At 58.0% G+C, this 26,679-nt stretch overlaps 1 protein-coding gene across 12 annotated transcripts in view; it reads left to right on the top strand.

Annotated features, from left to right (window-relative positions):
- Positions 1–26,679, top strand: part of Trak1 (trafficking kinesin protein 1) — a 139,762-nt gene that overhangs the window by 105,132 nt on the left and 7,951 nt on the right. For 7 of the 12 annotated variants that reach the window (XM_021257940.2, XM_087210685.1, XM_087210689.1 and 4 more), the window contains 12 exons: positions 3,563–3,639; positions 8,171–8,287; positions 10,056–10,156; positions 10,610–10,718; positions 11,585–11,663; positions 12,235–12,365; positions 12,802–12,876; positions 13,345–13,482; positions 15,418–15,494; positions 16,527–16,763; positions 17,635–17,951; positions 23,145–23,462. In XM_021257940.2, coding sequence (XP_021113599.1) covers positions 3,589–3,639; positions 8,171–8,287; positions 10,056–10,156; positions 10,610–10,718; positions 11,585–11,663; positions 12,235–12,365; positions 12,802–12,876; positions 13,345–13,482; positions 15,418–15,494; positions 16,527–16,763; positions 17,635–17,951; positions 23,145–23,462 — 1,750 coding nt within the window. In that variant the 5' untranslated portion in view covers positions 3,563–3,588. The remainder of the gene's footprint in view (positions 1–3,562; positions 3,640–8,170; positions 8,288–10,055; positions 10,157–10,609; positions 10,719–11,584; positions 11,664–12,234; positions 12,366–12,801; positions 12,877–13,344; positions 13,483–15,417; positions 15,495–16,526; positions 16,764–17,634; positions 17,952–23,144; positions 23,463–26,679) is intronic. The other 5 variants (XM_021257938.2, XM_021257944.2, XM_087210688.1 and 2 more) reach the window with 2 other exon arrangements.

The raw sequence follows: 26,679 nt of genomic DNA, 5'->3' as shown, positions 1-26,679 counted from the left end.
TGCCAAAGGCTTCCTTCAGCTTTCAGAGGATACCTTCAACTTCCTTTTCTAGGATTCTGACCAGGGTTTTCTTGGTTTTTTGAGACAGAGTCTCTCTGTGTAGTTCAGGCTGGCCTCAATCTCACTGTGTAGCCCAGGCTGGCCTTGAACTCATAGCAATCCTGCCTCAGCCTCCCGAGTACTGGGATCACAGGCGTGCACCACCACGCTTGGCTCAGGATTTTCTTATGTTATTATGGAGGTTTATCGCTGCTCTTCTACTTTTTGGACACAGTTTTGGGTGAAAGGTACTTACTGGGTAGTACTCCCTGGGTTGGAAATGGAACTTCCTTCTGAAACACTCCTCTCGGGGAGAGAGAGACTTGGCCACAGCTATTGTGGATTTAGGGTTAAGGGCCGGGCACCTGAAGAGCAGAATCTGGGGGTCTTACAGCAGCGGGATCCTGGGCTCTTGCTTCCACCTGTGCTCATCTCCCTGCGCCCCTCAGTGCTGGAAGAGGAGACCGAGACCTGCAGCTGCAGGGCTGTCTGGGGCCCCGCCCTCTCCATCACACGTGTGCCTTGCTGTTTGCACACCTCCGAGCACTGCTGACCTGTCGTGTCCTCTGCCCGTGTTTGCACTCAGGAGCCAGACCGCTGGGCCCCTCCCTGGGGTGCAGCTCCGTTCTCCGTGACCTTCGTTGGGCCCCTGACCTCTCTAAGTTTTCTCACCTGTGTGCAGGCAGAGCCAGTTATGGAACAGTGCTCAGCCTGGGGTGCCGAGAAAGCTCTTGAGACGGGAGGTCAAGTCCCTACCCGAGAAGCAGGCAGCAGGGCTGTTGGCTGCTGCGTGTGCTGAGTCGGTACTTATGTGAAGCTTGCCCCTTGCTGGCTGCTTGGCTCTGGGTGAGTTGTCCAAGCTCTCTGGCCTGAGTTTCCCATTTGTGCAGTGGCACTGATGTAGTGCCCAGTCCCCAGGTACTGCTGTGCCCACAGTGGGGCCGTCCATGCCTGGTGTCAGCCTCATGAACATGCTCAGCAAGGTCTCGGAGATTGTGGGTAACCTGGACTTCACCTTGCGTGGATGCACCCCATAAAGCGCACGTCTATCTGGCAATGAAAGAGAAAGTTTTGCTGCTGTTATTAGTTCTCTTAGAAGTAAGCACAGGGAGTATCCGACACCTCATAGTCAGCTGTGTATTTTCTGAAAAACATCAAAGTTGTTTTTCCCCATCAGTACATGGTCACTATAAAAATTTTTTAGAGCACAAATAAAAATTTATGATGTTGTCCAAATGTCAGTATTTTTATGGCTATCTTAGTTTTTTCTGGGTACTATAAATTTATACAGTTCTCCCCACCTCAGGGGATTATATGCATTTTTAAAAGCATAATAATCATACACTTTCGAAGTTTCGCGTGAACACTAGTTTCTTGTGTATGGCTCTTACTCTGGCTGGGAGTCGTCAAAGCTCTGGGGGTTGGGGGGAGCCCTGCACCCTGAATGCCCCTGGCTGCAGCTGTCCTGTCTCGGTGCCTGGCACATCCTCTGTCAGTGTTCGAGGGAGGGCTCCAGAGACCTGGGCCAAGCTCCTTTTGGGGTTTGGTTGTTGACATACATTAAAGCTTTTAAAATTAGCTGTGTAGAAAGGGCGACCCAAGGGATCCTTACAGCAGTGGCTAAAGGAACCTGCACATGTGAGGAGACTGTCTGGACCTTCATATCCACGTGTTTACACTCATGCACACGTAGGTGGAGAGAGAGGAGTCAGCACCCTGGAATGCAGCCGTGTAGCACCCCACGGTGGTGTCATGTGTAGGATGGTGTTGCGGTATGTCACCACTGAGGGAAACTGAGGCTAGGTTGTACAGGCTTCCTCAACTGCATGTGATTATCCACACGTGACTTCCTATATGAATAACCTCAGAGCTCTTAGGGTGCAGAATTCAGGTGCAGCCCGATGTGGCAGTGCATGCACTCTGGGAGGCTGAGGTAAGTCCGGGCCCAGCCTGGGCACCTTAGTGCCTCAGCGAGACCCTGGGGCTGGGATGCAGCTCAGTATGAGTACTGAGAAACAAATCAAGTGTTGTCTCTGACCAACACAGTGCTGGGGAAGTGGTGGCTCCAACCCTTGTTTCCCTGCAGAATATTCATGGTGTGTTAGGAAAATTAACTCCTGGAGGCGGCCAAGGAGTGTTCAGTTTAGGATTTTCTTCTTCGGCCTGGGGCCGAGGCACTGTCTAGACCAGTGAGCTGGACGCTGTCTACATCAAATTAGACTCATGCGTAAGCCCACGACAGACAGGTCTGCTGGGCCTCCCCTCACCTACTCCTAGGGAGGGAGCGGAGGGGCTCCTGGCCCTTAGGGCTCTGGGTTGATAGGTTTCAAATAGCCGGATTTCAGGCTCCTCCTTAGCTAGAAAATCATTCCAGCAGATCAGATTTCTCTGGGCTAGTTCACTAGAATGGTTTCTACTTGCATTGGATAAAATATTTAGAGTCCTATTGCATTCCACTTGTAGGTTGGCTTGGCAGTGCTGCTGAGTTTGACTTTGGTACATTCTCCATTCCCCTTGTCCGGCCTGGCCACTCAAAATCTACTGCCCTTGAGAGGGTGGGTCTCCAGGATCTCAGGTACACAGCACTCCTAAGAAGCTTTGTTCAGCCCCAGCGTGACAGGTTGCAAACTCCACACTTTGACCCCAAATCCACTACCATCCACTCCTCCCCGCTTGGGGTAAAACTCTCACTCCCTTCTGGGTGTGTGTTGAACTGAAGGTCAATTCCTTGCCGTTGATTTACAATAAAACAACCTTGAGATTGTTTAGCAGACTAAATAAAGCCTTGTTTCTTTGCACAACTGCATTCTCCAGTGGAAGAGAAACAAAGACACGTGGTTCTGCAGTGGCTTGTGAGCTGCGTCTTGTGACTGTGACCACAGTCAGTTGTGTATGTAGTGAAACTGCGGGGTGTGTGTGTGTGTGTGTGTGTGTGTGTGTGTGCATGCACATCCCTAGTGTTCTTGGTAGGGAAGCCTTGTACTTCTGGCCTTGGGGACAGAGGGGCTGAGCCGTTATGAAACTGTTCACTGGAGACAACCCTTAGCAGTTGTTATGGGCTGCTTTCCTCAGGCCCCACCCAGCCCGCGCGTGGAGTCTGTGTGGCCAGGGTCTGGGTGCAGTGGCCTCTCCAGTCACTACACATGGCTGGCCACACTGTGACCGCTCCCTCTCTAGCTTGTGCGAGGCCAGAGCCCCTTCCAGTCTTCTGTGTGGCCCTCAGTGCCCTTGACATATGCACACTGTGCACATGTACACACAGGTATGCACACAAATAGGCACACGCACACACACAGGCACATATACAGGCACACACATACATACAGGCACACACACAGGCACGCACTCACGTGCAGTGTCGAGACTTCACTCTCCTCCCTCCCAGACTGGGCATGGGGTGTGGAACTGGGATGTGAAACCTGGCCCGTGTGGGTCGGACCCAGCTGCACCAGTGGTGGCATTGGGGGCCCCTCTGTTGGCAGGCATGGCGCCAGCTGCTCATTGTCCTTTCTGTTTCTTACAGTTCTCTGTGCAGAGAGAGTTGGCCAGATGACTAAGACATACAATGACATAGATGCTGTCACTCGGCTTCTTGAGGAGGTAAGTAAGTGTCTCCACACAGGACCTCGGGCTGCTCCTGACTGGTCATGGGTTAGCGCATCCCTGGTGTCTGTTCAGGACTTTCGGGACCGGCCCTGCAGAATCATTGAATGGCTTTACTTTTGTGCTGGTCGCTCTGGGTGGGGGCTTCCTCAGCTATCGTTCTGTGTAGATATCTTATGTTTTTAAAGGAATGTGTTGATGCTGTGTGTGTGTGTGTGTGTGTGTATGTATATGATACTGCATATGTCACATGTGTGTGTGTGTGTGTGTGTGTGTGTGTGTGTGTGTGTGTATATGGCGGTGGCATTTAAATCCTTGCTAGAATACCTGGTCAAGATCTGAATGTGTACCGACAACATATATATATTTTTTTGTACCAGGGATCGAACTCTGGTCCTTGCGCCTGTGCCGCAGGCGGCAAAACCACTGAGCTAAATCCCCAGCCCCCTGACAATGTATTTTAAATGTATCTAGAAACTGGCAGAAAGTTATGTATCAGGACCCACGTCTTCCCCATGTGCTTTCGGCTTCTGCTCAGCAGGCTGGTGGGCTACCATGGAGTCAGCGTGGAAATGAGCAGCTGAAGCCCAGCAAGGCTCACGACGGGGAGGCCTGCGTGGCTCACGTGCCCTGCAGGGTCGTGCACCCTGAGGCGCTGGTGTGTGTGCTGCAGGCCCGTCTGTCCCCTCCGCAGATCTGGCGTTCTGCGGCCGGTGGCAGCTCCTAGCCCTTGTTTGCCCTGCAGTGGTCCCGTGACTGTCCGAGCCCCTCCCGGATGACAGTAGGATGGCGGGGACTATACGTCTCCATGACCACTTGAGGCAGTGGGAGGATGCGGTGGACGGGGCAGGACGTGGCCGCTTCAGTCTTTGTTACTGTGGCTCCTTGCCAGCCAGGCATTTTCCTCTGGGCGTGTGCCAGGGCCCTGGGTCCGTTGCACAGGGCAATGATTTCAGCCCACCCTTGTCCCTGGGGGCTGGGCAGGGACCACGCGCCTGAGCAAGGACTGGAGCCATCAGTAGGCCCTGAGTGTCAGGGATCCGCTTCCCTCCGTCAGTCTCCCTGGTGCCTGTCACCTCGTAAAAGGTGGTCTTATATTTTCACAGAATTGCTGGACGGTCCCTGCCGTGTTTTGAAGGGTTAGTGTGTCCTTGTCTCAGTGCTCTCCATGTAGTGACTAGGCTGCGGTGGGCAGGCGTCCCTGCCCTGATAAGCCTCAGCGCTAAGCTCCCTGCCTCTACCGGGAATGGGCGGCCGGCTCCGGGTAAGGGCGGGCTGCCAGTCACGTGGTGGCTGCCTGGAGCGGTGCCTCTGTGAGCTCTGACATTTCCTGTGGTGCGGTGCCTGTCCTGTGCAGGGCATTTGCACAGGTTGCTGCGCTGTGCCCTTGGCCGCTGCTGTGGTGGCGGAGGCTCCTGGCCTTCTGGCTGCTGCCCTGGGAAGGAGCCTTGGGAGGTGCTGCCCTGGGTTCTGAGAGCTGCTCCGCTGCCCTCAGTCTCGCTTTGTGTCCTGAAGTTGCTGATGAGGAGCCAGCTGTGGGCGTGGGTCCCTGGAGGGCTGGCTGTGAGGGGCCGGGCACAGCCGCAGGGGAGGGCACAGGCGGGCGGAAGCCTACGCTGGCTGTCTGTAATCCATGGCCATTTCCTGGTTATGAGTCCTGTGATGGCTGGTTTTGAAAAGCGGTATATTTTTTCATTCTTGTAATTCTCCAAGAGAAACCCAACCAGCCCATTGCCTAAGTGAAACTAGAGAAATAACTTAAAATGTTTTCATTTCTGCCATAAAACTTTTGCTGTAACTTCCTTCCCCCCCCCCCCCCCCGCAATGGTCTGTGTGATCCCTGTGTGGGTCAGGTTTCCAGTGTAGGACCCAGGAGAGCCCCCCTAGGGGTGAGGAGAGCCAGGAGCCCAGGCCTGGGTGGGGGTCAGGTCTGTAGCTTGGGTCACTGCCCCAGCCTCTGCCCTGTGTGTGCCGCCAGGGGCCATCCCCAGGTGCTCGTGTGGCTGGCCTGGCCCGACACAGCGGCAGTGTTGCCATCTGCCCTTCACTCGTCCATGGCAAGGCCTGCGTGCGGGCAGAGCCTGGCGAAGGCACGCGCGATGTCTGTGCTCCGTGAACTCTGCAGCTTGGATGGGTGAAAGTCTTGTAGACCGGTGGCCAGCAGTGAGCCAGCAGAGTGGATTGCCCGACACCCTGCCTGAGCTCGTTCTAGGGGAGAAAGGGAGCCACTGCATTGGGATCCACAGAGGTACAGACGTGGCTGTCAGTCTGCCAGTTGCTGATCAGAGTACCTGGTGAGGTGCTGTCTGTGAGCTGCCCCTGAACACCAGCTTTCTGTTCTGGGCTCCCCCACCACAGACCTCTGAGTCCCTCCTTAGGGGCCAGGTCAACCCAGCTGTAGAATCTGAGAGGTGACAAGGGCCATGGGATGAGGAATCCTCTGGGGAGACACTGTGGCCAGCGTGGATGAAGGGACAGAGCCGAGAGTCTTCCTTGTCCTGAGTCTCTGGGGGAGGAGAGGAGAGGAGCATGAGTCGCATGGACAAGGGAGAACTTATAGCCAGATGGGAGAGCCGGCCGGCTTCCGGGACAGAGGTGTCTGACATCAGGGCAGTGCTGGAATTCAGGGACACTCCTGGGCTATCAGAGGGAGGTGGCCACTGCAGCACAGTAAATGCGTGGGAGGGTACTCGAAGGAGAAATAAAAGCTGCTGGCTCCTTTAGTTTATAGCACAGCAGGTCAGAAAACTGGAAGGGTTTTCAAGGCCACCTCAGCTCACCCACCTGACCTTACCCCACCTAACAGATGCAGTGCTGGGCCCAAAACTCAGGGCTCAGTGCACACGGTGCCCAGGCCCAATCCTAGCAGCAGAGCAAGGGCAAGTGAGGGCGGCAGAGCCCTCATACAGGTAGATACGACCGGCAGAGAGTTAGGCATGAGAAAGCGCCCTTGCCACGTGCAGTGCCCCTGGTGTTTTTGAGGCTGTCCTGGTCTTTGTAATTTAAACCACCTGTTGCCAGTGCTGAAGCGATTTCATAGCCCGCCTGTGGATTTTAACCTGTGGCTGGTGGCAGATCTGTAGTGGACCTGATCCCGAGAGGCGGAGCCTCTGCTTAGGCCGTGGACATGGACCTGGCGGCCGGGCTGTTCCAGCACCCCTGCCTGGAGCACCATTCCTGCCCTCACACCTGTGGCCCAGCTGAGCGCCCTGAAGGGAATTCTCCAGAGCGGCCCTCGCCAGCCCAGCCCCCAGCAGCAGCCGGGGCATCTGCCCGGCTGGGAAGGCTGGGCCCCATGGGCCTGGGCCTACCCTGGGGTTTGGCGCCTGTCCGTCTCGGGGACAGCTTCTCCCTCCCTCCCGCCACTCCCTCCACTTGGTGTCAGTGGAAAACCCATGTTCTCAAGTTTTATTCTGCCTTTTGAAAGATTTTGTTTTTAAAGATAGAGCTGTGTAATTGTTTCTAAGTTTAAAAAGCAAAACCAACAAAATGGATGTAGTTGTATCTCAGAGTGACTTCAATGTTTTTATTTCACCTGTGGCCAAAGTAGGAAATCGGTACTTCCAGCCTGATGGGTGCTATGGTGGCCTCCTCCCTGTGCCAGCTGTTAGCGTCACTGTAGGAGCATTTTAGACTTTCTGCATCCATTCGGTCATTCATTTGTTGCTGGGTGCTTCCCATGGGTGCTTCCATGTTCAGGCTCAGCCGGAAGAGGTGCTGGAAGCAGTCTGTCTCTGGAGGAACAAAGGTTTGTGTGCATCTCAGGGACAGCGTGCAGATGTCCCTTTGGCCCCTATGTCTGTTGCTCTCGGAGTACAAGGGGTGATCAAAATGTATAGGGTTGGTAGATCTTTAAATTATTACAGTAAAGGACCCATTGCCATGAAGCCCCTCAAAGTCCCCCTCTCACTTTGAACACACTCATCTCATTTTCCCGGCCACTTTCTGCAGCAGTTCTGGGGTCTTCTTTCATGGGTGTCTTTACAAAGGGTGGTAAAAAATAGTGAATGCTGCTGCTGAGCATCATCCAGCAGAAACGCTGGCTCATAAAAATATCACCGTGTGTCCTCATCCACTTTACTCACTGGCTCTGGCACTGTCTGATTGCTGGCTCTCCCTAAAGCCAAAATGACCACGAAGGGGAAGCACTTTGAATCAATTGAGGACATTGAGGCAGCCAGGACAGTGCAACGAAAGACACTCAGGAAAGAGGACTCCAGAGCTGATGCAGAAAGTGGCCAGGACATGGGATGAGTGTGTTTGAAGCAAGGGGTAGGGGATTTATGGCAGTGTGGCTTTTACTGTAATAAATTTCTTTTAACTTAAACATCCACCATGTTTTTCAGTCACACTCTGTATATGGCAGAGGTTTCTCCCCTGAACATCCCCAGATGCCAACACAGATGGAGAACTGCATACTAAGTCTTTGGTTATTTCTGGGGCCCCCTGTTCTGCATGTCCCTTGACTCTGGGCCTGGGGCCCTCTGGGGTGCAGTGTTTGACCCCCATTCTCCCTCTTCCTCTGCAGAAAGAGAGGGACCTGGAGCTGGCTGCGCGCATTGGCCAGTCGCTGCTAAAGAAGAACAAGACCCTCAGCGAGCGGAACGAGCTGCTGGAGGAGCAAGTGGAACACATCCGGGAGGAGGTGAGGCCGCCCAGGCAGGGTGTGTGTGTGTGTGTGTGTGTGTGTGTACGCATGCATGCATGTGCCCAGGGCAGCACGGTCCTCCCTGGCCTCTAGTGGGGCCGTGGTGCCCGGGTCAGGTGGGCTGGGCACATGGGGGATCCACAGCCACCACTGCAGTTGATGGCGTGTGTGGAACAGATGCAAGAGCAGCCTCCTGTGTGCATGGAGCCCTGTGCTCTCAGGAGATGCATGTAGATGGTGCTGACAGCCCCAGGGAAGGGCCGGAAACCTTTAGGTTCTCGGTGTGTTTATTTATTATTCCAAATGCCAGGGCCTTTGTGCTGAGCCCCGCCCATGTAGTCATCCTGCCTCAGTCTCCCGGAGCGCTGGGATCATTGGTGTTTGCCGTGGCACCCAGCTGGGCTGTTCAGAAGTGGACCTAAGTTTCGGAGGCACAGTGCTGACTCTCTGGAAGGGACGTGGTGTGTACGGGAGGGAGCCTGTGGCCAGCCGGCATCCCTGGCCTGGGTTGGATGCTCAGAGCCGGCCCCGCAGCCCTCCCTGTCACCCTCTGCTCTCCTCACAGTGGGCCTTGCCTGAACACTTCCTGCTCACTTCTCCCTCTTTTCTCTCAGAGGGTGTCTTGTGGGGCTGCCCTGTGCCTGTCCCCAGGATGTTCTGTCATGGAAGCTGTGGTTGTCTGGGTTTGGTGGCTGCGGTAATGAGATGGAGAGAGTTCCCATGGCGTGAGACAGGGTTTAGCCCAGACTCCTTCCAAGGTGGGGGGCAGGAGCACCATGTCACCTGCCTTCCCTGGCCAGCGTCTCTGGTGACGGAGGAAGCAGGGTCCCTGCCCGCCTTGTAGCCCTTCTGACAGGGGATATGCCACCAGAGCCAGAGCCGGCACGTGGCCACCCCTGGGCTTCTTGAATGCCCCCCGTACTGTGTCCGCCCTGGGCTGCGCCGTGAGCCTGGCAGACACCCCGCTCGCTCTCCGGGAGCATGAGCATCATGCGGTCCCCTCTGACACAGCGAGCCCGTCTAGGTGCTGAGCCTGGATGCAGACGTCAGACTGCCTTCCCGTGGGAGAGAGGCTGGCCCTGTGTTGGGTGGAGTTAAAGCAGAGCTGCAGTTCTCTTCTGTAGCACTGACTCCATATTACTCGCCACCAAGTGTTGAGAGGGCAAAGGAAAAGCTTTACAGCCTGAGTTTATTCCTTTCTGGATCCTAAGTATAAACCAGCACGACTTGTAAACCGCCCTGCAGTAGTCAGGTTGGCCAGGTCTCAGGGCCCCACTTCCGCCCTGCACCGGAAGTTTCTGTCCTGTGACCGCTGAGCATGGGGAGCCTGGCTGGGCTCAGGGGCACGGGGCACGGTGAGTCTGTCCCCAGGAGGTGGGCGAGCCCTGCTACTGGCCTTCTGGGACTGGGGGTCTGGTTCTGGCAGGCTTCAGTGGCCTCCTGTGTCCTTTAGCACCGTGATTCCATGCTCTGGCCATTGGCCCAGCTGGCACCTGGCCACAGCCCAGGCCAGTAGGCAGTCTTGTCCCTGACTGTCTGGAGTCCCCTGGTCCCTTCTGCTCTTCTCTGTACCAAAGTAAAACCTGTGCATTTAGACAGGGAGGTTTCTGCCAAAAGGTAACTGTTTTTCTTGAGACTGAGCCCACCTCAGAACCCTACTCTCCTTGAGTGGCATGAACTCCACCAGGCCCCTGTAATGGGAGTGGGGAGCTGTCCGGGGCTGTGGGCTGTCCCGCCCCTGACGCTGGGTGCCTGCTGTCTGCAGGTCTCCCAGCTCCGCCATGAGCTGTCCATGAAGGACGAGCTGCTGCAGTTCTACACCAGCGCGGCGGAGGAGAGCGAGCCCGAGTCTGTCTGCTCCACCCCGTGAGTCCCTGGCGGTGCCTCTGCCCTCCCCCAGGCAGCGTCCCCTCCTCCAGTGCTGCCATGGCCTCCCCAGGGTGGGCATGTCTGAGAGCACACTGTGTTGCAGTAGGGATGTGAGGGCAGGTTTCCGTCAGGCCAGCCAAGGGGCCTGGGCTCGCTGATGGGCACCCAGGTGGGCTTGGATGTTAGGGGAAACCCAGGAGGTCCCCTGCAGGTCCTTGGGACAGAAGCTGTGGGGCCTCCTCAGAATTCCGGGGCACCCCAGAACTGCCGGCTTTAAATAGAGGCAGTTCCCTGAGTCCAGAGGGGATGTGCCTCCCAGACTGTGGACAGAGGCTGGGTCAGGGCCCCGGGGTTGCTAGTTTTCCTGGGCACGGGGCTGTGCTGGTTGCAAGCCTGCGAGCTGTCTCTCACGTGTGCCCGGGCCACAGCAGACATCTCGATTTTTCCCAGGCTAAAGAGGAACGAGTCGTCCTCCTCAGTGCAGAATTACTTCCACCTGGATTCTCTTCAGAAGAAGCTGAAGGACCTCGAGGAGGAGAATGTGGTCCTGAGGTCCGAGGTGAGGCGCTGCCTGCCCTGCTGTCTGCCCTGCCCTGAGACAGCAGCCATGGGCACCAGGCGGTCACCCGTGTGGCCCGAGGGGAGGTGTCCCACCCCATTAGAGCAAACAGTCCTTCCCAGGCTCTCCAGCTCTGAGCAGTGATGGAGGTTGGGGGCGAAGCTGGTTTTCAGGTCACTGTGGATCATACTCTGCAGGGCTTGGACAGGGAGCCTGGGACGTCTATCCTAGGTGCCTTGCTGACACCGGGGCTGAGGGAGCTTGGCACTTGTGCAGTAGGGCATCTCCCATGAGGGCAAGCGCAGTGCCAGGCACTCGCCCACGTGAATCGTCTCCGTTTTCACAGAAGGCTGAAAGCCGGATTCTGGTTCTCTTTACCATGGGGAAAGTGGGCCCTGGTGTTTGAGGGCCGGTCCTGCCAGTCAGGCAGTGACAGCCGTGTTCCACCTCTCCTCTGTGCTGCCCTCTAAGAACACGGTGCGGCAGAGTTGGTGCTGGCCACCTCAGCAGGCACTGGGGCCCCAGGCACCGCTCAGGGGCTCGGTCCGCTGTGGCCCCAGGCTCCAGGAAGCCATCAGTGGGTGGAGCAGCTGTGCCTGCGCATGTGCACGCAGAGAGAGCTCGTGTGTGCCCGAGGTGCCTGTCCTGTGGCCGGTGCCTTCTCCAGCCCCTCGTTTACTGAGGAACGTAGCCCGGTGACCCAGAAGGGGCCCAGGCTTGCTCTGGTTTCCATCCCGAGAGCATGTCCCTTCGCCCAGGGAACCAGAGGCCGGCAGGCGGCAGTGTGGGCAGCCCGCTGGGCCCCGTCGCCCGCCCAGCCCGCCTGCCCGCAGCCCAGGTGAGCGCTGACCCGAGCCCCCCCACAGGCCTGCCAGCTGAAGACTGAGACCATCACCTATGAGGAAAAGGAGCAGCAGCTGGTCAACGACTGCGTCAAGGAGCTCAGTACGTGCCCACGCCCTCCCCCGTCTGCTGCTGCCTGTGCTAGTCCTCGGCCAGGACCCTCCCTGCTTATGGTCGGGTGCTGAGTGCAAGACGTGCGGGACCACAGCTCCTTGCTGCTGCTCACTGCTCCATTCCAGTGGTGGCTCCCTCTGGAGGGGTGGGGCTCAGCGCTAAGCTGGAGGGGTGACGCTGCATGCTGGTGAGGTGCTGGGCTCTCAGCACACAGAAGAACTTTCAAGCTGAGCTGAGACGGAGGGCAGGCGGGACGCTGCACTCAGTGGGGCAGCGGGGAGTCCCGGTGGCCGGAGCTCAGCTCTAGGGAGCCGGTGTGTAGCCCCCAAACTGCCCGTGCAGCCGTGTCTCCGGGCAGCGACACTGGGGTGTGGCCACCCCACCTGGCTGAGCATGTCCCAGCCTGGCCCATGCCGGGCAGCTCTAGGAGCTGCGCTGGGGAAGGCCTGCTCTGCATGGGAGGCCACTGCGGGTCCCTGGGATGCAGCCTTGTGAAGCCGCTCATCTGCTGTGCATGTGGTGGCCTGACTTCCTCTTGTGACTGTGGCTCTGTGCCCAGGGGACGCCAATGTGCAGATCGCTGGCATCTCGGAGGAGTTGGCCAGGAAGACGGAGGATGCTGCCCGCCAGCAGGAGGAGATCACGCACCTGCTCTCGCAGATCGTGGACTTGCAGAAGAAAGCGAAAGCTGTAAGGGCGGGGCTCCTCTGCAGAGACAGACCCTCAGCGGGTGGCTGAGGCGGGAAGGGGCAGCTCCCTGTCAGGAGGGTTCACTTCCTGACTGCCCAGCCCGGTGTCCGCTTTCACTCTGTGCCCCCGGGTGGACGGGCTGCAGGATGCGGTGTCCCCTCAGTGTCCCCGTGAGACTGAGGACAACAGCAGGCGCTGGCTCAGGCTCCCAGGCCTGTGCTGCGAGTGAGGGAGTGCAAACTCAGCGGGGAGAGAGGAGCGCCCAGAGCACAGCCTCTGCTTTGGAGGGGCGGGTGGGCGGGCTGTAGAGAGCGGCGGTGGCCAGAAAAGGCCTTGGACCGCGCCCACTCGGTGATGAGGTCACAGCGGCTCAGGTTGGGCAGGGGCAGCAGGCTCCTCTGAGTCTCCAGGGAAGGTGACAGCATTGCTGTTGCAGTGTACGGTGGAAAACGAGGAGCTCGTGCAGCACCTGGGGGCGGCCAAGGACGCCCAGCGGCAGCTCACGGCCGAGGTGAGTGTCGCCTTGTTTCTTGGGTCGCCATTCCAGGGCAGGTGGGCCAGCCTCCACCGACGGCTCTGGTCCTGTCCACCAGACCCCTGTCCTGCACCACGCTTGCCTTGGTGCTGTGCCTGCCGCCTGTGGCTGGTTGTGGGAGTCGCGGCTCTGCCCGGCCCAGGGCCTGGTACGCAGCTCTGATCAATGCTCCTTCTGCACCCGTTCAGAGATGCGGCCTGAGATGGGGTGCTGACCTGTTCTTCTACTCAGCTGCCCGCTGCTGGTGTTGTAGGGGGATCCCGAGGCTGTAGCTGCCCTGGCCCTTAAGGACTCTGCACTTTGGCCGCAGGTCCAGGGACAGTGGGTCCGCTGGGTGCCGGGGACTTGGCTGCATGGCTCAGGCCTCTGGGGCCCCTGGGCAGGGTGGGGATGTGTGGCACCTGGGCGCCCCAGGCCCTGACCCCACGTCTGCTGTGCCTGCAGCTGCGCGAGCTGGAGGACAAATACGCGGAGTGCATGGAGATGCTGCACGAGGCCCAGGAGGAGCTGAAGAACCTTCGGAACAGGACCGCGCCCAGCACCACGGCCCGGCGCTACCACTCGCTGGGCCTCTTCCCCATGGTGAGCGGCGCCCTCGCACCTCCCGCCTGGATGTGCGCCTGGGAGTCCTTTAGTCAGCTCCCACCCGCTGCTGGGACCTGGATCCGTGTGGCCCTGGTGGCTTTGGCCACACACAGCCGATTGGATCCTTACTTCCCATCCCCAAGCCTGTCATCTTTTCTGCTCCTGCCTCTGAAAGATGAACTTGGTTTAGTCAGACTTCGCTTGCTCATGTTCTTTTCTGACCTTAGCAGAGGCCTCACAAGTCACCCTGGAATTCTTAGGTGCCCTTACAGGTCCGTCGGGTCTTTGTATGCTTAGTAACCATTCACCAACAGGTGACTGCCAGTATCTGTGATCTGAAAACAACTTATTTTTATACCACTTCCGTGTGAGCTTATTTCTTTAGCCCTGGCCTGATTTGTTTATATTTGGGGGAACATGGTGGAAAAGGGGATTTCCCGAGAGGTTAATGTCCCTGTGGAAGTTGGGCTGAGCCCTTCAGCCTGCCATCTCCCTGTGATATTTGGATACAGGGAAACGAGGTTATTCATTTTCCCTTCAGACTAATGCCCCTTGAAGGTGGGGACCAGGTCTTGTACTTTTCATTTTTTTCTCTTTAATACCTCATACCAAACACAACACTCTGTATGTTGAAGAATTATAGGTACTTAATAGATACTGCATTTAGACGGTTGTGTGGACAATGCACGGATGGATGAATGATGGACAGATAGATGGAATGGAAAGATAGATGGATTGATGATGGATGCATAGATGACGGATGGATAGATGGATGGGTGGATGATGGATGAATAATGGACAGATGGATTGATGACTTGTATGATGGGTAGGCAGATGGATGGATGGATGAGAGACAGATGGATAGAATGGAAAGACATAGATGGATAGATGATGGACAGATGGATTCATGACAGATGTATGATGGGTATGCAGATGGATGGATGAGAGACAGATGGATACAATGGAAAGATTGATAGATCGAGGGATGATGGACAGATGGATTGATGACATGTATGATGGGTAGGCAGATGGATGGATGGATGGATTTATGGATGAGGGACAGATGGATAGAATGGAAAGATGGATGGATGATGGATGGATGGATTGATGACTTGTATGATGGGTCAGCAGATGGATGGATGGATGAGAGACAGATGGATAGAATGGAAAGATTGATAGATGGATAGATGATGGACAGATGGAGAGATGATGGACAGATGGATTCACGACAGATGTATGATGGGTGGACAGATGGATGGATGGATGGTGGATGGATGGCTTGAAGAACAGCCTACCAAGGACTTCTTTATATTCAGGCTTTGTATCCATGATTTAGTGAAACATCAAGTTCTGGAAATGGGGGTCCTGCCTTTCCCAAGTGGGACGTTCACGGGCAGGTGGGCCAGACTGGGTGATGGGAGAGCCCAGGGGCAGACTAAAGCAGGGCCCAGGGAGACAGTGCTCCACACTTAGGTCACGCACTGGGTGTCGCCTGTGTGTCAGGGTCCTGGTGAGCCAGGAGCGGTGGAGACCCGATAGACCTGGGGTACAGCCTCTTGGTGTGGCCCACTTAGGCCTCCATGTCATGTCTGACGCTTTGTAAGTTTGAGGCGTCTGGAAATACCATCGCACCACTCTGAACATGCTCTTTCCCCCTCTAGTAAGTCACCATCCCTCCTTGGGGCCACAAGGCAGAGCTGGGGCTGGCCAGGGAAGTGTGGGGTTTGCTTGCAACCATCAGCCATGATTAGGGCCTCACACGCAGTGCCCAGTGGCTCTGTGTCCAGAAGCCGCCTTGGCGAGTGTCCAGCCAGGGTCTCTAGCTATGCAGGATGCTCCTGACCCTGTGCTGTGCTGGGGAAGCCTGATGCTGCAGGTGCCTCCTGGGGCCTCAGATGCCGCCCACACAGCGTGTGTCTCTGCTCTTCCCAGGACTCCCTGGCGGCAGAGATCGAGGGGACTATGCGCAAGGAGCTGCAGCTGGAAGAGCCCGATTCTCCAGACATTGCGTACGCCACACGGTTTGGTAGCTCTGGGCTTCCCAGGCTGACCTGGGAGCCGGGGTACTTGGCACCCAGCCATGTGTGGGCCTCAGACTCTGAAGCCACGACTGGTCCTCCAGTCCAGGTTGAGGGGATTTGGGGGCAGCCGACTCTTGTCAGGGTTGGGGTACACGATGAGCTGCCAGGAGGTCGGGAGGGAAGAGAGGCGCTTCCTGCCTCTCCCTACGCGAGCTCTGTCTTGCCACAGCTGTGCTTGTCTCTGTCCTTTCGGTGGGAAGTGCTCCTTTGTGCAGCATTTGGTGTCTGGTAGGAAAGGAGAGGCTGCAGAATGAGCCGCAGAGGGCTGGGGGGCGGGGGGCGCTGGGCGAGGTTCCCGTCCCACCCAGTGCCTGGGAGGAGCTTCGACCAGGTTCCCTCGTGTGCTCTGCCCAGCTCCAGGGGCGGTGTGTGAATGGGACCTGGTTGGGCCCTGTGCTCCGGGCGCAGCACACGGGGAATGGGAGCCTCTGGCCACAGGAAGCCCTTTCTCCGGTCCAGTCCAGGGAGCCAGTCGGACTGTGTGTAGCTGTGCCCCTGGAAACAGCAGCTTCTAAAGTAGACAGAGCCGGTATTTAGCACCTGGCCTCTGAAGTTGAAGACTGGCTTTAAGTCTCGCTGTTTTTATATGAATGGCCAACAAGTACTGACGCTGCAGCTGGTATCGAGCCCAGTGCGTGCTGGCAGCCTGAGACGGTGTTCCAGGGACTCAGCCGTGAAAGGGAGAGCCTGTGGGGAGACGGGGTGATGAGCATTGTGTTTGCAGGTCGGGCTCTGGGTCCGGGCACGGCTGTGTCTCCTGGTGTCACCTTGGCACATAGCGCATTGGCGTCTTGAGCTCTGAGGGCCCGAGCCCCCTGACTTCACAGTGCAGAGGCGCCATACATCACCCCGGGACAGCCGGCTGCCTGGGGACCCCTGGGGCCGGGCACTTGTTGGCCCCTTGTGGGCCCTTTCTGGAAGGCCTGACCCCAGGTCCTTCCTGCCTCTGCCTACCCCCAGGCACCAGAAGCGCGTCTTCGAGACTGTGAGGAACATCAACCAGGTGGTCAAGCAGAGGTCGCTGACCCCCTCCCCCATGAACATCCCCGGCTCCAACCAGTCCTCGGCCGTGAACTCCCTGCTGTCCAGCTGCGTCAGCACCCCCCGGTCCAGCTTCTACGGCAGCGATGTGGGCAACATTGTCCTGGACAACAAGACCAGCAGCATCATCCTGGAGACGGAGGCAGCCGACCTGGGGTGAGCGAGTGAGCCTCACGTCCTTGTCTTGCGCTGTGGGTGGGCGCAGGTGCAGACCCCCGCCGTGCCCTGGTCTGGCTCCGGCCCGCCCGCCCGCCTGCTGGGCTCACGTTTCCCAGCCATGCCAGGCCTGCTTCTGCACGCGGCTGAGGGCAGTCTGTGAGTGCGTCCTGCTGCTAAGCCCCGCTGTCCAGCAGTGGGACAGATTTTCGTGTTGTACACGGCCTGTGGCTTGGGTGCGGGAAAGGCCGGGAGGACCCTGATGCCCTTGGTTTGCTTCAGCGGGGAGCCATCCCCGAGGGGGTCCCCAGGCAGTCGGTCCCTCCATCCTGAGGCCCCACAGAACCTGCCCAGGCCCTGTCTCTGGCGCACACCCTCCTGAGCTATGAAACTGAGGCTTCTGGGCCAGTTGGGTCAGAGAGCCGGGGGTCTTGTGATCAGAGCTGGCTATGTTCAGAGTTAGGATTGCAGTGCCTTTCACTACAGAGGCAGAGGAGCTGCAGCCCCAAGAGCGCTTCTTCCCCAAGGCTCAGGGTGCCCTGCGCAGGGGCCCAGCCCCACTCTGTCAGGTGTGCACTTCCACCCAGGGCCCTCCCAAGGAAGAGCAGCTCAGACTGAAGAGGGCAGGGGCTGTTTGGGGCAGACATTTCTTATTTCCGTTCTGGTTTTCTTTTCCTTTTGGTATTGAGGATTGAACCTAGGGCCTTCGCCCTGAGCCACGTTCCCAGCCCTTTTACTTTTTACCTTGAGACGGGCCTCGCTGTGTTATGCAGGCTGGGCTGGAGCTTGCCACCTCCTGCCCAGCCTCCCGGAGTGCTGGTCTGGCAGGCCTGCACCCCAGGGCCCAGTGTTCACCCTGCTCCTTCCCCAGGCCCAGTGAGCACACTAAGAAGCCAGGCACACCTGGCACTCCGGGCACCCACGACCTGGAGACGGCGCTGAGGCGGCTGTCCCTGCGCCGTGAGAACTACCTGTCGGAGCGGAGGTTCTTCGAGGAAGAGCAGGAGAGGAAGCTGCGGGAGCTGGCAGAGAAGGGCGAGCTGCACAGCGGCTCCCTCACGCCCACCGAGAGCATCCTGTCGCTGGGCACCCACTCGCGCCTGTCAGAGCTCACCGGCTTCTCGGGCATGTCCTTCAGCAGCCGCTCCTACCTGCCGGAGAAGCTGCAGATCGTGAAGCCGCTGGAAGGTGACCGCAAGGGCCCTCGGCCCCTCTCTGCCCTGCTCGGGGACTCACTGTGGTCCCTCATCCACCTGCAGAAGGCGGGCCACCTGAGCCACGCCTATTCTTTCTTCTTCCGCGACAGCCACCCGCGCTGCTGGTTTGAGTTCCGCTAGGGGCACAGCACTGGCCTGGGCGCCAGCCCGGGGAACAGGCAGAGCTGTCTGGCTCCTTCCCTGCCCTTGGTGCCTTAGAAAACATTGGGGAGGCAGAGGCGTGGCTGCAACGGTCCAGGACCCGTCGGTCTTGGCAGGGGCTGGGAGGCCTTGGGCAGCTCAGGAAGGCATGCCGAGCAGACCTGGAGGTCGGGCCTTGCAGGAACCCTGAGCGCCATTCACGGGCGCCGTGTTCTGGCTTGGTCTCGCGGAGGGAGGGGTGCTGGGGCCCGGGGCCCAGGAAGGGAGCTGCACCTCCTGATGCCCCATCCTGGCAGCTTACCTTTCAGTGTCGGCCTCCTCGGATGATCTACTCCTGGGAATGCGCCTTTTCCGTGTTTCTTTTTTTGCTTTGGGTATTATGAATGTTTCATCTGCCCCTGCTGCTACTCTGCCAAGGCCACCGAGTGTTTGTAGTTTTCCCTACTCCTTCGGTTTGGAAGCTCCCTGGGGTTTTAGGGCTCTGTTCATGCTGCTGATGGGAGCCAAACCAGCCTCACTGCGCAGCAGCAGCCGACCTCATGCTCGGCGTTCACTCCTCCAAGGAGCTCCGGACCCTCGGGCCCAGTCACGGCCGCCCTGAGATCTTACCACTACAGGTGCACTGCTCATGCACTGTGAGTACACGCTCGGCACCCGAGGGAGCAGTGCGCTGCTCTCACCCAGGAAGCGCCCAGCGTGCCCCGGGGACCCTGCCCCGTGGAGAACGCTGCTGTTGGAGAGGGGGGCTTGTTGAGGACCCGTCCTCTCCACAGAAAGGCAGAGGGTGGGCTATTTCCCCGTCCTCACCATTATTTTTGACTATATGACTTAGATCCTTCCTAGGTTTCAGAAAAGGCATGGCTGGCTCTTTTAATTATTTACTCAGTTGGAAGCTTGGCAGTTGTTTTCTGATCTGTGATTATGTCCGTTTTCTTTCAATAAAATCTCCCATTTCTGATTACTTTCTGCCTTTCTTTTCTTTTGCTTCCTTTGTCTCTCAGGGACCATTGGACTTCATCATCTGTACCTTTGCTTTCTGTATTTTACTGTTTCACGAGGTCATCTAAGAATATAGTTTTGGACTCATTGTCCAGGCACATTGTAGGATGTTTTAAAGCTCATTTTGAGCAGTTCGTCTTTATTTCCTCTCGCTTTGCACGTGGGTGGCAGCATGTCCGTGCTGAGTTAGAGGAGGAGGAGGAGGAGGAGCCCCCGCTGGTGCCCGCTTCCCAGGAAGCCAAGTCACTACCCTGAAAGCCGCGTCTTAGCCCGGGCTCGTCTGGTTCCATTGTGTGGTTTCCTGGCTTCGAAGCTGTTTGGGACACAGTCTGTGTGTGCCCGTGAGGGGAGTGCGAGCTCTCTAGGCTCCGTGCACTGGTGCACTGCACTGTGCTGGCCGTTTCCCGTTGGGAAGTGGCTCGCCGCTGTCAGGATTGTGGGGAGGAAGAGGTGAGCTGGGGTGTGTGCGCAGCCCCCCGTGGGTACGTCAGGTCTGACCGGCGCGTGCCCAGTGCTGAGGCTGGGCTTCCGCGTGGCTGCTGGCCACGTTCTTACACCGCCCTCTGCCCCCGGCCCGGGAGAAGCCCGTGGGACTCCCTGATGTCCAGCAGCCGGGCAGAGGCGCCAGTGAGGCCCCTGGAGAGTGTTGCTGGGATGGCAGCACACAGGCAGTCAGGCAGTGGTTCCCGCCCCCGTCTCCCCCACCCACTGAGTCAGCTCGCCGTCTGCCCACGGTGTCAGCCAGAATGCTCACACCTGCCCTCCCCAGCTTACCTGGCAGGTGTGGGCAGATGCAGAATGCAGCAGTCACGCGGAGACACTGGTGGCAGGAGACCGAGGCAGGGCCGTTTGTGCTCCCGTACTTTGCTCTTCCTTCCTGGTCAGTTGTAATCCAGGTGGGATTTCCAGATGAATCAGCTAGTGCTTCCTTCAGACTCTTGGCCCGTGCCCCTGGTGGAGGGTTTTCTCTCGGAGGGTGTGAACACTGGGGGGGGGACCGGGGCGTGGCCGAGACCTTGGGGTCACTGCCCTCCACGCCCTGGCTCTGCAGAACTGAAGCTCGTGCCAGCCAGGAGGACAAGGTCGTGTCCTCCCACCCATGCCCGTCCCAGCCCGCTTCCATGTGGGGAGGAGCAGGCAGGGCTCAGGCTGCTGGCTGGCACCTGGCAGCACAGAGCTGCCCTGCAAGGTGTCTGGAAGGCCGGGATGGCAGCGAGGAGCCGGAAGGTGGGGTGTTCTGCTCAAGGCCGGTTTCAGTTGGGGGCGGAGTCTGAGCCCCACAGCCCAATAGCCAGGTCACACAGCGGCCTTTGAGGTGGCTTTCACCAAATCGCTTTTTATTTTTCTTCAGTGGTACTGGGGATTGGACCCAAGGCCTTCACATTGAGCTACATCCCCAGCCCTTTTTTATTTTGAGACAGGGTCTCATTAAAGCACTAAATTGCCCAGTCTGGCCTAAAACTTGACCCTCCCGCCTCAGCCTCCCAGGGTGCTGGGATTACAGGTGTGATCAACACACCCTGCTCTCCACCTCACTTGCTCAGCACATCAGACACAAGGGCTGTGGGTCCTGATCCCTGAGGCTCACATCTGCCGAGAGGCAGAGCCAGGGTTCGGAGACAGGACACAGCGCGTGGCCTTGGGGAAGACGCCTCTCTGTGCCCGAGTTCCCCTCTGTGAACTGGAGACAGCAGGGTTAGTGTGAAGCTCCAGCGAGCTGAGCGGGCTCTCTGGAGAGCATGGCCCTGCTCCGTGCCCAGCACGGCCAGGTGAGCGCCAGGCCCTCCGCGTGGTCGTCCCTCAGGCCAGCTGGGTGTTCTTGCTCTGTAGTCAGTGCCTTTCTGCAGGCCCTGACTGCAGGGGGCTAAGATGGGGTGGCTGAGGCACACACGGGGCCCAGGCCTGGCATCTTCTCACAGCTGCCCCAGCTGCGGTCCCTCACCTGCCCCGCCCCGGCTCCCTTTCCCGCCCAGGTGGAGGCCATGTGGACCCCCAACGCATGGTGCTAACCAGCAGGCCATGGCTCCTTGGAGCCTGCTCCCTGCTGCTGCTCTCATGCCGGGATTGTGCCTGTGAAGCCAGGAGCACATGGCCCTGGGGCGGCAGTGACTCCCGGAAGGCGCTCGTGTCCCTGCTGGCCCTAGACACCCACGTGGGAGTTCTGGAGTTGGCATTCTGTGCAGTGGGGTGCCAGCCACTCTTTAGTGTGTCTTTGGCCGGGTCACCGAGGTCCTGCCATTCTTGTCCTATGCATTTGGAGGGGCAGGGGCAGGTGCTGTAAGAACTGGCCTCCCCCGAAGCCTGCCTGGCTCTGTCCCCACTGATTAATGGCTTTGGGAAGTTGCCCAACCCCGGGGCTCCTGTGAAGTGAGACGGTGATGCTCATTCGTGTTCTGAGGAGGAGTTGATGTGCTGTGGGTAAAGCATGCAGCATTTCACAGGCGTCCTCATGGGGGTCTTGACACCAGCAGTGGTGTGGTGGCACTGGGGACTCAGCTGCACAGTGTCCCCGTCTCCGAGTGCCCAGGGACTGTGCTCCTTCAGGTCCTCACAGTCCAGGAGCGAAGGCCGCCGCGGGTGTGGGTGGTTTCCCAGCCATGGCACCGTCACGGTGGCCTGGATCTCGGTGGCAGGGCTGTCGTGTGCTCTGCAGGAAGTTGGTGCCGCCCCTGGCTTCTGCCCACCTGGTGGCATTAGTGTCCTCCTCCTCTCCCACAGCTGTGGCAGCCGTCGGCTGCTGTTCCGAAGGTGGAGCAGTTGGCCCTGTGAGAGCCACTGTGCCAGCCGTGCCCCCAGGCACGCATCCCCTTCCATGACAGCTGCCCCATTATGGCTTGTTCCTTGTTGCGTTGAGGGTATATATTTGTATTTAGCAGATCTGGGAGAAATAGTCTGGTTTTGTATCTGTGCATGCTGACGACCTGGCCAGACCTTGAAGTGGGCATCAACAAACCCTCAGCATGGATCCTCAGTGTGCCAGGGTTTTCCTTCCAAGTGGGTTTGCAGTGGGCCAGGAAACCTTCCCCAGACCTGGCTGTGATTGTCCCGTGGACAGTGCTCTCCCGGCCGTGTTGGGGGCTGGCAAACCTCCATCCTCACTTCTGGAGCACCAGGATCTGTGTGTTTGTTCCCCTTTCCCTCCCCACCAGGGCAGCCTGGTGCCCCTCGGGGCTTCTTGCCGTGGGTGACGCTGGGGCCAGGTATGCGGAAGCCCCCACCTCTGCCTCCCTCACCTACCCAAGGCCCGGCCGAGATCTCGTGAGGGCAGAGAGTTGCGTGTGCCCTTGTGTTGGGTGACTCCCAGCCCCTAGGCATTGCTGGTGTCACACAAGTGGGGACCTGGCCTGCTGAGTCCTGTGGCCAGATGGAAGCTGAGCAACCTCAGTGTGCTAGAGGTGGATGCGCTGAGCCTGGGTTCCCGGGGCACATGACCTCGGCACAGAGTGGTCAGGACACTCAGGTCGTCGGGACACACGCTGGTGTTATTACAGACCACGCACCATGGCATCTGAGTCCTGGGTCTGGTGTCACAGGAGTTGGCTCCTGGCCCTAGACTGCTCTGCGTGGACTTACCGCGTCCTTACATTGCGCCTGACCAGGCAGCGCCCGGCTGCTGGTAGGTACAGAGACCCGAGGGAAGATGGTGACGGTCACACCTGCCACCTCCTCGGCTCTGCTGTCTCTGGAGTGGGTCCGGGGCAGGCAGCATCACCTCCTCCTCACGTCCGTCCATGTGCTCTGGAACCTGCAAGCGCACGTGCCCACCCTGTGCTTGTTTGGCCATTTCCCCCTCTGCTGTCTATAAAACGATAATGCATTGAATTTTGGGGTTGCTTAAAATGCTTCCTAACCAAACACCTTGGCACGCAGTGTGACGCTCGTTTACCTAAAGATGGAGTTGTCGGTTCCTTGAGTTGGGTTCCTTGGGATGTGGCCAGGAGGAGGGCAGAGCTGGCTGGGGCGCTGACCAGCCTGTCTCAGCCTCCATGCTAACCTGCTCCTCTCTCTGTGCCTTCCCTGCCAGGTTCTGCCACGCTCCACCACTGGCAGCAGCTGGCCCAGCCTCACCTGGGGGGCATTCTAGACCCCCGGCCTGGCGTGGTCACCAAAGGCTTCCGGACACTGGACGTTGACCTGGACGAAGTGTACTGCCTTAACGACTTTGAGGAAGACGACACAGGTGACCACATTCTCCTCCCGGGCCTAGATACCTCCACGCCAGTGCAGCACCCAGAGACCTCAGGTGAGAGGTCCCGGGCACGCGTGACTGTCCCAGGCAGCAGGAGCTCCCCCGAGGAGATGCAGGAGCCGCCCGAGGCCGCGGAGGAGGAGGAGGGGTCTGGTGAGGGCACCGCGCTCTGTCCTGCAAACCTGGCCCTGGCCCCAGAGGCCGGGCTCCGGGCTGTCCTCACCTCTGTCCCCAGCACCATGTGCAGTGGCTCTCTGTGTGTGGCTTCCGCTCGTCTGTGTGGGTGATGGTGAAAGCATCCCTGCTGTGTGGCGCTGTGTGTACCATGGAGTCCGATGGTCCTTATGCAGTTCCCAGGCGCAGCCCTGCCCGACTTGGGCCTGGCTCAGCAGGGCCCTTACGGTGGGAGCAGGAGAGGCTGCTAAAAGGAGCGGTGTGGGGCCCCGAGGCCAGTGCCCCTTTCTGTCCTGGGTGTGGCCCCGTGTCCGAGGGGCAGGTTCCACGACACCCTGGTGATCTCTGTGGAGCCGCACTGGGCACATTGGGGCAGTGATCAAGGCTGGGCCAGTCCACAGGGGAGGGAAAATCTCACCTGGATGCTACATTCACATGGAAACAAGCCCACAAAGTGATCGGGGTTTCAGGCGACACTCGGATGAGCAGCCTTTGACTTCCTGCCTCTCCTGAAGACATGCATGTTGTTTTCGCTCTAACTTACACCTGTTCGGGGGGATTTTAAAAATGTGATTAAGCAGAGGGGCCCCAAGAGATCATACTGAGTCTCCGAGAGGCAGCGGTGAGTGCAGAGCCGAGCACCCAAGGGCAACACGGCTGTGAGCTCAGCTTGCAGGCACTGCCTCGGGCCGTGTGCTCAGGCCCGAGAGCCCGGGGTCACGTGGTCACCATCTCCCAGCTGGCATGCTCCGCCCCACAGCGAGGTCTTGTGGGAGCGGTAAGGGGACAGACCCAGAAAAGATGGGGTACCCTGGGGCGTCATCCTCATGACATTCCTGTCATCGGGAATTTGGTCTCTGTGGTCCCTAGTTTTCCTTTGTGAAAGCCACAGCACCCCGGGAGCTCGGGGCAGGACAGAGCCGAGGCCCTGCCCGCAGCCCTACAGGTGCACGGGGACCTGGGACTCAGGGCACACTAGGTGACCTGGGGGCTGTGCAAGGAATAAAGCCAGTGGGGCCCAGAGCACCTCTCATGGAGGACAGAGGGCGAGGGGCACAGCCAGGCACCCTCAGCCCACGCTTGCCCAGCCACGGCCCCCAACCTCCTTCCTGTCACTCCTCACGGAAACCTGCAGCACACACATCCCAGCCCAGACCCAGGCTGAGTGCTGAAGACGGCGCACAGGTTTCTGAGTGGGGAGCAGGGGGCCCACTGCTTCTGCGGGAGGCTTGGGCAGAGTTTGCACCATGTGCCGGTCTCATCTCAACCCCCCTCGGGGGAAGGCGTGCTCAGGGTTTGGCTCTGTTCCTCTTTTGGAAGTGGAAGGACCATCTTGATGCTTGGAGTGTGAGAAGTGCTTCACTCTAAATGAGTGACCCAGGCGTCCCTGAGGGGTCACAGACGCGGGAGACCCTGCTTTGGCCTCCGGCCCACTGGGCTGCAGCTTGCTTGGGGCCGCGGTCCACAGTCCCAGGAGCTGCTGGGGAGACCCAGGGAGAAGCTGTGAAGTTGGAAGGTGATTCTCCTTTTCTTTTTTAAAACTGGGGGATTGGGAAGACCATATATGTCTGCCTACTGTCACATGGGGAAAAAGTTCTGAGCACTGAAAAAAATTATCAGTATATTTTATGTATTACTTGAAGCATCATTTGATGATTTTTAAAAATTCTATATTTTAGAAAAGATGGTTCCACATTACTGTACTGTAAATAGATGATTAAAATGGATTGTTTAAAACAATTTTTAAATTATAGTTTTACTTTATTTCAATGACATGTTTTATGTTTTAACATGGAAAGCATGTGGCGTCAGACACAGGCACTTCCAGGCCTCGGCCATGCTCTGCACTGAGCTCTAACCTGCATGCAGGGTGAAGGCTTAGAGGACTGCAGCCAGCAGCTGGGCGGGTGGTTCAGCCAAATTACCTCGGAGACCGCACCTCACAGGCGCGCGAAGGGTAGGCTGAAGTGGGGCCCACAGAATGTAAAGGTCACAGTGCTGAAGTGCGCCTGGCAGAGACGCCTGGGGGACACCGAGACCCTGGTCAGTGGGGAAGGAAAAGTCACACTGGGCAATTCGGGCCTGAAAATCCCCTGAATATCAGCACCTGGGCCACCCGAAGCAGAGCCGAGAAGGATGAGCCACTTCTGTTGTGTCCTGGTTTAACACAGGTCCTCGTTCTGTGGGAGCAGCTAGAGTGGAAAAGGCGAGGGACCCCTGTCAGTGCGGGGACAGAGATGCAGCCCAGCTTCACTGGCATCCAAGGACCCAGAGACTTTCGCATTTCCCCGTGGCACTTTAACAGCACCTGAAGTCTCTTCTCTGGACAGCAGCCTGCAGTGAGCCCCTCTATAGGATGCTGTGAAGTCATTCACCTACATGACACACTTTTTAGATAAAACAGACAGTAGAGATCTTGGTGCAAGGTGAAGAGTAGACTTAATTTTGCAGAAGCTGAAAAGAAATTGTGCAGAAACCAGAAAAAGATCTGGTGATGTGGTTCAAAAACCCCCAAGATGGAACCCGTCCGAGTGCCAGATGCCTGATCTCTGGGGTCTGGGGTCCCCTAGAGCCACAACCACACTGGGGCTGTGTCCAAGGAGCACAGGAGAAGCAGGGGAACGCGTTGCCAGGAGCTAAGAGCTTTAAAGCATCGCCTTGCATTTAGAAATTAAAGAGAGCTTTTATTACAAAATGGGGAAACTGGGCTGCATCGCTTCGTGGGAAGCACTCTTGCCGATGACCTCACTCAGGCAGCAGGCCCGCCAGAGCCGCACTGACCCGCCCGTGCCTGCGCTAGGTGGGTTTCCTGGGAGCATTTCGTACGTGGACTCATCATAGGACTTTTCCCCAGAAAGATTCATGGGCGCAGTTACATAAGCAAGTGGCAGAAAAGTCTCCTAGCATTTTCCTGTGCCCTGATATTGCAGTCTTTTGGGAAGAATTCTGAAGTGTTGCTTCTGCCTTTCTGGGGCTCATACGAATGCAGCTCTCTGTCCTGCTGCTGAGAGGTGAGGCACCGTCCTCTGCCACCGTCATCGTGAGAGAAGGCGCCGAAGTAAAAACGCACACTGGTGCCCGTGAGCTGACTGGACAGGGCTTCGGCATCAGTGGGTTTGGTTTGCGTGGATGAGAAGGCTGGGCCTGGTGTCACTGTGGTCCTGGTGATGAGGTACGGCCTGTGTGAGTGTGCATG

Source organism: Heterocephalus glaber, unplaced genomic scaffold, assembly GCF_053883595.1.
Source record: "Heterocephalus glaber isolate CG9 unplaced genomic scaffold, H.glaber_assembly_v1.0 deba00001175, whole genome shotgun sequence".
NCBI lineage: Eukaryota > Metazoa > Chordata > Mammalia > Rodentia > Bathyergidae > Heterocephalus > Heterocephalus glaber.
The sequence above is the reverse complement of the archived record's forward strand: the minus strand, read 5'-3'. Positions and strand labels throughout refer to the sequence as shown.